Source organism: Eptatretus burgeri, chromosome 4 (genome assembly GCF_056783735.1).
Source record: "Eptatretus burgeri isolate ZD-2024b chromosome 4, Ebu_testis_v1, whole genome shotgun sequence".
Taxonomy (NCBI): domain Eukaryota; kingdom Metazoa; phylum Chordata; class Myxini; order Myxiniformes; family Myxinidae; genus Eptatretus; species Eptatretus burgeri.
The window spans coordinates 11,829,544-11,840,727 of record NC_140964.1 but is presented as its reverse complement, the minus strand read 5'-3'; the positions used below and the strand labels follow the sequence as shown (position 1 = coordinate 11,840,727).

General features: G+C 41.1%; 1 protein-coding gene across 1 annotated transcript; it reads left to right on the top strand.

Moving 5' to 3' along the window:
- The first annotated feature begins 1,127 nt into the window (after window positions 1-1,127).
- Window positions 1,128-2,177, top strand: SOSTDC1 (sclerostin domain containing 1). The gene is made up of 2 exons (XM_085876477.1): window positions 1,128-1,366; window positions 1,613-2,177. The coding sequence occupies exons 1-2, from the start codon at window positions 1,180-1,182 to the stop codon at window positions 1,951-1,953; spliced, it is 528 nt and encodes a 175-aa protein (XP_085732603.1). The 5' UTR covers window positions 1,128-1,179; the 3' UTR covers window positions 1,954-2,177.
- The last annotated feature ends 9,007 nt before the right edge of the window (window positions 2,178-11,184 follow it).

Below are 11,184 nucleotides of genomic sequence, written 5' to 3'. Positions count from 1 at the left end.
CAAAACAACTGTTCGCCACCATCCATTTCATATCTTCCCCCATCCAAAATCTTGATCTTTACTCCCACCGTTAATCCACCCCAAACCCATTTCCTTAAAATTCCCTGTTTTCCTTCCTGAAAGTTCCTGTAGTACCATCTTATTTGCCCTGTGTTCCCCATCCCATCCCTCTCCCTTCCACAGATATCCAATTGTCTCTGTTCCCCACTATTTTGTGCTTCCCTCTCCCACCCTTCTTGTCTCCTGCCTTGTTATAAGTTTCTGTGTATTCGCTATTACACGAGCCTCGACTTGGTATATAAAAAAATAGGTCAGAATCCGAAAAAAAGTAGATCAAGGACACTGTTGAAATATCAGGTCCACCACTTCAGTGCAGGTCCACCATTATAATGCAAGAGCATCTTGGAAGGCCAAGCAACCTTTAATATTCCGCATTGGCAAAATTGAGCGATGACAAAAAAAAGCGTTATTTTTTCAGACTGCCATTTGACCTTGACCTTTAACCCACAGGGGTATGATGTAAATTAAGCATAAATGCGCTTTGCTCTACCATACCTAGTGAGGATAATTTCAATTCCGATCAGATAAACAGTCGAGATATGGAGAAACATTTAAATGTCTATAATTAGGTCATGTCTTTAAAATTAGGTCAAAGTCAAAACAAATTGTGCCAACCCTGCATGTTTTGTATTACCATTGCAGATGCAAAATTTCATTCTGAAAGTGCAAGCCGGCTCTGAGATACAGCTTGGATATTGGCAGAAAAAAAACAGGAAGGACAAAAACCTAAATGGTAGTCTTGTCCTCCTTGCTCTCGCAGTCTCAGAAACTCTGAAGGACCATTAAAAATTGGGGGCACTAAATGTAGAAACAAACCTTATAACAGGTATAAACCTCCCCATATCCTATAGGGGAGTGCTTAATAATGCCGGTGATTTGATACAACGGAAATTAGGTATTCGTGTTTGGTCGTGTCTGCAGGGACGCAAGTCAATAGAATGTTGTTGTGCAATTTCAATTGTAATGACACACGCACATGGATGTCATTTCATACGTGGGATGTTATTACGCAGGCGGGGATGTTATTAAACGTTTCCCACACCTCAATGGACAGGGACTCCATAAAAGGCTGAGAGTGGGGAAGCTTGCCGTCGATTGGCGAGGGGGCTGGCCGTGGAGATGATGTGGTCTCTCCTCGTCGCTTTGGTCACACAGGGTGTCTTCACGGTGGTGGAACCAACGCTCGTCGCTAACGGACCTACTGAGCTGGATCAAAGTCCAGTTGGATGGTCAGATACAGGATCACCCAGTGCGGCAGGAAACCAAGCGAACAACGGCGGGAGGGGTCACCTGCAGGAACTTTACGGTTTGTCTAGTACTTGCTGTGTACGATACAATAAGTACATATTACACGAGGTAAAATATGTGAGATGCTTTCAATATTCCGAACTGACAATTGGCCTGAGCTGAACGTTTGTGAAATAATATAAATCCGTACGAGGCGAATCAAGTGACTGATGTCATAATGCCTCATGCATTAATTTATTGTTTTGTGGGCAGCTGTACTACACATGAATATAAGAATTTGCTTATGTGTGGGTTCACACTACAGACGAGAGCCAAGTGGCCTGTCAAGCACAGCGCAGGGTCCGCTACGTGCGCGACGGGGACTGCGTGAGTGCCCGGCCCCTGAAGGAGCACCTGTGCACGGGTCAATGCCTTCCCGCTCAACTTCTGCACAACTGGACAGGCTCGCAAAACTTCTGGCGCCGGAGGCATGCGGTCGAGTGGCGCTGCACGAGCGTGCTGTCCCACGTGCAGCGTGTGCGCTTGCGCTGCGCAGACGGTCGTGAGCGCATGCACCGCGTATACATGGCCACAGGCTGCGCTTGCAGACGGATGGAGCGTGATGTCAACCTGTCAGCCCCTCACCCCTTCATCCGTTTGTCATGAGGATTTAACTCAAAGATGCAGATATGAGTGTGTTTTTACTTTATATTTTAATGGTTCCTCCTGCCCCCCGCCCACCCCTCCCTGATAATGAGTAATTATGAATGAAGCCAAAGTTGGTCCACTAGTTGCGCGATGTATGCATTGATCGCACAGCTGTTTGAGGATGTTTAACCTACTGGTTGTCGATGCCATGCGTTGGTGTCAAATAAACGTCTGAAGACTTACATGGGAGTCCTGATGCATTCCTGAAAATTATTTAAATATTCACTGCCACCACTTTTGTATCAGTGGAGCTCACATAATGCATTGGGGAATTTTGTGCATGTGTCATCATCATGCACCACCCTCTATTCCTGTCCCTACTATCAATATATATATATATATATATATATATATATATATATATATATATATATATATATATATATATATATATGATATATATACATAGATAGATAGACAGACAGACATAAACAGGGTGAAACAGAAAGGACTAGATATTTATATTTTGTTGCAACTTTTTATTTCACATCAGAATAACATAAAACTGGCTTCATATTGTGTAGAAAATCATGGAACAACATTTCATTTAAACATAAATTCTATTTTAAAAAAAAGCTTTTCAATTAAAATAAATGCTTATTATTGATGTGACAAAGTTATGGCACATAAATATATCTAGATCTTCTGTTTCACCCTGTCCCCCCCCCCCCCAAAAAAAAAAAACTTGTGGACTTTTTGTTTTTTTAAGTGATATAATTTCCATCAAAAAGTGTCATATTATCTCCATGGCAACTCTACTGATGCTTCATTATTCTTATCGAGAAAGGTCATTCCAAAGTATATCTGGATAACTCCCAGGTTATGTTGGAGAGAACAACTATAATATGCAATTGCAGACCCTCGTCAGGACTTGTTTTGTGTGGTGTATTTTATTTGGCAATTAAATGGAAAAATTTACTCAATGAAAGCTCATTGATTGCAAATGAAAGGTCTAATGATCTCAAGGACAAAGGTCTGAAAAGGTGTACAAGTCAAAAGTTCAAAAAGGTCTGAAAAAGTCGAAATGGTCTTAAAAAGTCTAAAAAATAAAAATAAAAAAGTCCAATGAATATGAGGGGTATTAAAGGGTCTAAAAGTATGTAATTAATAGACGTACTCACATTAAAACAGTATGAATTAGTAGACAGACTGACATTTCAATAGTACATAATTAGACATACTCACATTCCAGTGGAAGGTAATTACGAGACGTCGTACTGGAATTGCATTCCAACGTAATTAATAGATGTTCTGTACTCACGTTCCAATACAGGAGTACATAATTAATAGGCATACTCATGTATCATTATCATCATCATTATGGACAATCATTATTATAATCATTCTCATTGTGTGCCATTATAATCATTATCATTTTGTACCATTATCATTATTATTGTCATTATATGCTATTATCAATATCATTATTTTTTATCATTATCATCATTATGTGATATTATCATACGCTATCATTATAATTATGTACCATTATTGTTGTCATTATGTACCATTATTGTGATCATTATTTATCATAATCACTATGGATCATTATTGTTATCATTATCGTAATGTATCATTATGTACCATTATCATGATCATTCTCATCATTATGTGATATTATCATTATGAACCATTGGCATTATTATCATTACAATTATGTACCATTATTGTGATCATTATTTATTATCACAATCATTATGGATCATTATTCGGCCGAGGTGGAGCGGAGCAACGTCGAGACCATTTATTTCGTGTTACTGAAACACCCTGGACAACCCATTCCTGCAGAAAACCGATTTTTTGGGGAACGCCGGCCGCATTTTCCATACAATCATCATAGAAATTTGTGTGAACCTGTTTTACCATTGTACACACTATTTTATTTAGTCAACTAGGTTGTGAGATGGCTTTGAAAACATGAAATACAACTTGATGAGCCTTTCCTTCGTGTTGGGAAAGGAGGTGCACAGAGCACACTGCACAAGTGCAAGCACATCTACACTTGCCACTAGGAATGGTTTGAGCACAAATTTTCCAAGCCCAAACCTAAAAATAAAAAAAGGGAAAAGGCAGGAATCCCAAATCAATTTCCCATAATTTTCTCGGAATTCCCTGCAACACAGCAGCTATTGGGGTTGAAAAGTCGTCAATGGGCAAGTTAAGGCACTGTGAATGAAGTGGGTAAATTAAGGAACCACAAGTACACCCCTCCCCTCCAATCACACAGTCAATGTGCTCAATGGATGTTCAGAGTGCACCTGAGAGCATCTAAAATCCCAAAGCTTCCGCCCTTCAATGGGCCCTCAACCCCACGCCTTAATGATTTCGTTCTCACAGCACCTGGGCACGTATGTACCCATTCCCTTGATTTCTGGACCCCCACCACTACCACCACCCCCCTTTCAAAAAAATCTGGGATTCGCCCATGCTGTGGATTAGGATCCAACCACAAGAGTGTGTTATCACGCGATGTTGACAGTGGGTCCTGCCTCTTGAATTCCGTCCGTTGGAAGGGTTGACCCAATCTATGAAGGAGTCAAAAAGGTTCTTCACAGCCATGAATAAATCAAGCACCGATCAGTCCTTTTCTCTCGAGATCTGCACCCAGCATCACATTTATTCTCCTGGTGCGTCAATTGCCTATTGCCGGTGGCGCAGGAGATGTTGATGGTTATGATATACCATTTATACCTTTACATTAAAAAATATATAAATTTTTTGTAAGTTCTTTGTTACTCTCCCTGGTGTGATGCTTCCTGTAAAGCCATATTGTGCATGCGGGGTCACGGGTAATGACCCAAACGTGACGAGATTCTAAACAGGTCCACAAGCATGAACCCAAGGCTTTCTGGGTGGTCGTTTCACTTTCACTCTTTCAGTACAAGACACACTGGACTATTCCATTTGTCGTCATGGAGGGCTTTCTCAGCATCATTTACAGGGTAGCATTAAGGGCTGGTAGGGTATGACCCTGTTCAAATCTCGACCCACCTATTAATTGTCACCCCTAAATCCTTTGCATGCAAGTTGATACATCAATGTATGCACCGTCCGTCAGATGGACGTTAAGCTGTAGGACATCTGCCAGCAACAGGTAGTGGGTGGAAGTTAAAGATTTTACACAATAGTGGGGCAGTTATCACTGACACCCTGGCAGAATTCTCAATTATTGCCACCTTCGGTCAAACGTCAGGCCTGCCCAGTCGGTTCTTGAAAGACTTTACCTTGACAGAAGAGGAGGAGGAGGAGGAGGAGGAAGAAGGACGAAAAAGAAGCATAACGATGGTGGAATTGAATACCTTCGCAAATGGCTGAGCCAGCCATTCAGTTCGTTATGTTCGCTAAGTTTCTAAAACAAAGTCCTCCCTTCGTGGGGTGTTCAACAAAATGCTCACAGGTCACGGTAGTCCAAGAGTTAACGTTTCTCCTTCATTCCTTAGTACACAAGTACTGTGCATATGATTAGCAGGAAAAAGTATTTCCCAATCATTGGTGTACATCCTCACATGATGAAGAATTAAAACGCTGACCTTTCTTCAATGATTTTCGTTTTGAAGATCCTTCGACCAAAGAAGATGATGGATTGTTGAGAAGGATTCTACACTTTCAAAACCCTCCTCAGTTCACAACCTTCACTTGTTGTGGGTATCAACTTTTACCAATCCACGGGACCCACCAGTGCACACTGCACCTTTATTGGGGTGTAGACCATGACAATACCTTGTGGAGATCATTTTCATCGTGGTTTCTCCACTTTGAAATCATCCTTCAATGTTAATTTATCCTTCAATATTAATTCATCCTTCAATGTTAATTTATTCTTCAATATGACTTCATCCTTCAATGTTAATTTATTCTTCAATATGACTTCATCCTTCAATGTTAATTTATTCTTCAATATGACTTCATCCTTCAATATGACCTCATCCTTCAATATGACTTCATCCTTCAATGTTAATTTATCCTTCAATATGACTTCATCCAAGCCTGGTGTTGGCTTAGTGGTTGGGGTGGTGGCTTGGGATCCCAGGGTCCTGAGTTCAAGCCCCGTTGGCTGCTGAATTAACACCAGGAGGTTGACTCAGCCTGTCATCCTTCCGAGGTCGGCGAAATGAGTGCCAGTGTACTGGTCCCGGTGTACGCCCCGGTTAGAATAGGTGTACCATATCCCTGTGTGTCGTAAGAGGCGACCAGGGTTGGCGTCAGGAAGGGCATCCGGCGTAAAACATTGCCTCAAGAAAAAGCCAAACCCCTGCACAGCAGGGAAAAATGGCTGTAAAAACGGTCAATATGACTTCATCCTTCAATGTAAATTTATCCTTCAATATGACTTCATCCTTCAATGTCAATTTATCCTTCAATATGACTTCATCCTTCAATATGACTTCATCCTTCAATGCAAATTCATCTTTCAATACGACTTCATCCTTCAATGATAATTTATTCTTCAATATGACTTCATCCTTCAATGTTAATTTATCCTTCAATATGACTTCATCCTTCAATGTTAATTCATCCTTCAATATGACTTCATCCTTCAATGTTAATTTATCCTTCAATATGACTTCATCCTTCAATGTTAATTTATCCTTCAATATGACTTCATCCTTCAATGTTAATTCATCCTTCAATATGACTTCATCCTTCAATGTTAATTTATCCTTCAATGCTAATTCATCTTTCAATATGACTTCATCCTTCAATGATAATTTATTCTTCAAGATGACTTCATCCTTCAAGATGACTTCATCCTTCAATGTTAATTCATTCTTCAATATGACTTTATCCTTCAATATGACCTCATCCTTCAATGTTAATTCATCCTTCAATATGACTTCATCCTTCAATGTTAATTTATCCTTCAATCTGACTTCATCCTTCAATGATAATTTATTCTTCAATATGACTTCATCCTTCAATGTTAATTCATCTTTCAATATGACTTCATCCTTCAATGATAATTTATTCTTCAAGATGACTTCATCCTTCAATGTTAATTTATTCTTCAATATGACTTTATCCTTCAATATGACCTCATCCTTCAATGCTAATTCATCTTTCAATACAACTTCATCCTTCAATGATAATTTATTCTTCAAGATGACTTCATCCTTCAAGATGACTTCATCCTTCAATGTTAATTTATTCTTCAATATGACTTTATCCTTCAATATGACCTCATCCTTCAATGCTAATTCATCTTTCAATACAACTTCATCCTTCAATGATAATTTATTCTTCAATATGACTTCATCCTTCAATGTTAATTCATCTTTCAATACGACTTCATCCTTCAATGTTAATTCATCCTTCAATATGACTTCATCCTTCAATGTTAACTTATCCTTTAATATGACTTCATCCTTCAATGCTAATTCATCTTTCAATATGACTTCATCCTTCAATACGACTTCATCCTTCAATGTTAATTTATCCTTCAATTTGACTTCATCCTTCAATATGACCTCATCCTTCAATGTTAGTTAATTCTTCAATATGACCTCATCCTTCGGTTTGATTTCATTCTTCAATGTAAATTCATCTTTCAGTATGACTTCATCGTGCAATAACAATTCATTCATCAATGCGATTTCATCCTTCATTGTGAATCCATCCTTCTGTGTGAATTCATCGAATCCACCCCATGTGTTGGGCCTGGTGTGTGTGTGTGTGTGTGTGTGTGTGTGTGTGTGTGTGTGTGTGTGTGTGTGTGTGTGTGTGTGTGTGTGTGTGTGTGTGTGTGTGTGTGTGTGTGTGTGTTCCATTACCGATCAGCTTATGGAGTACTCGCTAAGTGGCTTAAGCACTCGAGCAAGCACTCCAACGAAACAAGCGATAAGGAACAGCCAGCTTGGCAAGCGATAACAAGCTAATTGACCCTATGCACTAAGCGAGTGACGTCACAGCGGAAGGTAAGGCTCCGCCATATTGAGTGGCACAAAAATCATGGCTTCCACGCACGCGTCACACGAACTTCTGGGCTATTTCCATGGATTAGATGACATTTCTAAGAAGAGGTAGTGCGAAAAACTGAAGCTGTGTGGTCTTAGTGAAGATCCTTATATTATTATCAAAGGATAAATGGACAACAGAAAGAAAATGTTGGCCTCAAATCGTTTTCCCTCATATCTATGTTCACCTTGTTGAAACGCCGAGTCCTCACACTCAAGCCAGCCTGAAATCCTTCACGAGTATGGACGCTAACTCGTATTATGTCGCCGGGTTAGTTAGTGACATAATCTCGACGAAAGCTGACAAGAACTGTATTATGGTGAGGTAAAGGTAGTAAGCCTGTTTTCTTTCATTTCACCATTATTGTATTATCGTTGTTGCTCGTTTTGTTCAGTAACCAGCGTCACTTTTTTTTAACCTGACTGCTGCCGCAAGTTAAAATTTCAAGTGAAGCTCTTGTCTAAATGCTGAGTTTGTAGAAAATCTTCGTTCTTCAGTTTCCTGACAGAGACATTATATTTTTTTTCCATGACAAACATCCGGTGTAATGCTACACACGCTGCTGTGGATGTTTCCAAGTGATGATTTTTTTATGTATTATATATACATATCGATGTGACTTTCTGTGGTGAAACAACTCAGAACTGTGCGCGTTCGACAGCTGTTAGAAAGGCGATCGGGCCTATCTCATTCTGTCAATAAAACAAGGGATTTAATGCATTTTAATGATACAAATCAGACAATATTTTGTAACCACCGGCTATTAAATACAAACTACTGAAAAAACGTATCAGAAATTCGTTACATACCGGAGACAAAATGAAGGCCGCACAACCAGTCTTGTTCGCCAGGTCGCCATTTTTCTCTTCTCAGAACCGATATCTAAAGATTTCGTCGTCTACTTCGGCGGGAAAGCGGTAAAACTGCACTCCAGAGCCTTTAGTATATCGCTGAGTACATTTGCAGGAAAAAAAAATCGCTTGCTTGGAAATAACGGTGTGGTTGAAGTGGAGAATATCGGTTGTTATGGACGCGGTAATACTTTCTTGCCATTCAATATGGCGGAGCTGCCACAGTCACGTGACCGGTGACGTCATCTGAATAAGGCCTATAGGTCATGGAACACACACCCGGTATATCCAAGGGTTGTGATCGTTTTAATTACTAGTACGTGCCCGTAAAAAATAAATAATAATAATAAAAAAGAATAAATAAATATTCCAACCGCGAGCAAGAAACAACAACCACACAGGCCGTTTCTTCGCTCTCGCGTGTCCGTACGTGCGTGGCGCGGAAGTTCGCATATCACAGTTACGATGATTCGCAATTTAGGTTTTAATGGCCAATCCTTCAATTAGCGCCAACGTATTTTACCTTTTCGCAATGTCGTCGCAAGGAAAAACAAAAAAAAGAAGAGAAGAGAGAAAAAAAATTACTTCCTGGTTCGGAGCATACCAGCTCACTCTGATGTTACCGAAATTTATGCACCGTCTAATATGAAAACGATCATAACTTGGGGCATTGTGTTTATCTATAAAAGCGCATAAGAAATCGAGAAATTATTAGAATACACGAAGTCATCACTCTCCGGAAACCCGTACGTTGTAACCTGTAATGGGGAACGCGGCTGTGCTTCCCTTCCCCCATCGGCCACGCCCACGCAACAACGTGTCCTGTCATTGGTTGGTAAATAAATGGCCATAACTTGGGAAGCACTTGCCCGATTAACATCAAACCTTGAAAAGGCACATCCTCAGGTCCCCAGCACTATACCTGGCAAGTTTCAATTACATCTGACCAGTGGTTGTCGAGAAACAGCGGTCACAGACAGACACACACAGACACACACACAGACACACACACAGACACACACACAGACACACACACAGACACACACACAGACACACACACACGGACACACACACACGGACACACACACACACACAGACACAGACACACACAGACACACACAGACACTCACAGACACACACACACACAGACACAGACACACACACACACAGACACACACACACACAGACACACACAGACACACACAGACACACACACAGACACACACACACAGACACACACACAGACACACACACAGACACACACAAACAGACACACACAAACAGACACACTCAAACAGACACACACAGACACACACACACACAGAGACACACACACAGACACACAGACACAGACACACAGACAGACACACACACAGACACACACACACAGACACACACAGACACACACACACACACACACACACACACACACACACACACACACACACACACACACACACACACACACACTGCTGGAATTATAGATAGATATTCATATTATTATACTATCTTTGTTTTACCTTTGGCTGCAGGAAGTTTCTTATTTTCTAAAAGCTTAAGCGCAGTGTTGGCTTCGCGGCGACAGTGATTGGTTGAGGATCGTCGAGTCCCGAGTTCGAGCCCCGTTGGCTGCTGAATTAACAGCAGGTGGGGTTGACAGCCAGTCATCCTTTCGAAGTCGGCGAAATGAGTACCAGTGTACTGGTGGAGGGGCACAGCATCAACGGTACAGCCGCGCTTCCAAGAAATGATAGCTACTACCCCGGCAGCCGAGCTGCCATACACAAGAACAGAAGCTCAAAGCTTGGACAAACCACTCTCGTGTTGCTGACGAAGCCTGAAGGAATAATCAGAGCTGTTCAAGACTGGTGTTGATATAAACTTTTACAAATCCATGGAAACACCTGTAAATGCTCCCTTTGGGTTGTGATGTGTGGTCATGCTCCATTAGAGATCTCCGATTTAATTACTCCACCAGGACTGCAGTGAAACTCTAGTCTCAACTCCCAATGAAATCCGGTCAGGAGGATGGAGGAGGGAGGATGGGGGAGGGAGGATGGAGGAGGGAGGAAGGAGGGGGCGTTACCAGTTGAGCGTTTGATCCAACTCTCTACTTCACACTATGTGGTGGATGCTCTCTTTGGTCACAAGGAGTGAGATCAATTATCCTCGTCTCGTTCATCACGTTACCCTTCAACATGTTCTGGATCCAACCCTAATTTTGATGCCATGAAAATTTTATTGCCAAAAGGCGAGTTGACGACACCCAGGGATTGCCTTCATTATTCTTCATCCATTTTGTGACACTCATGACAATGTAGTTCGTGACTGTGTTTATTTCGGCCGAAGTTTGCGTCAACGTAACGCAATCACGTCACACGTCCAT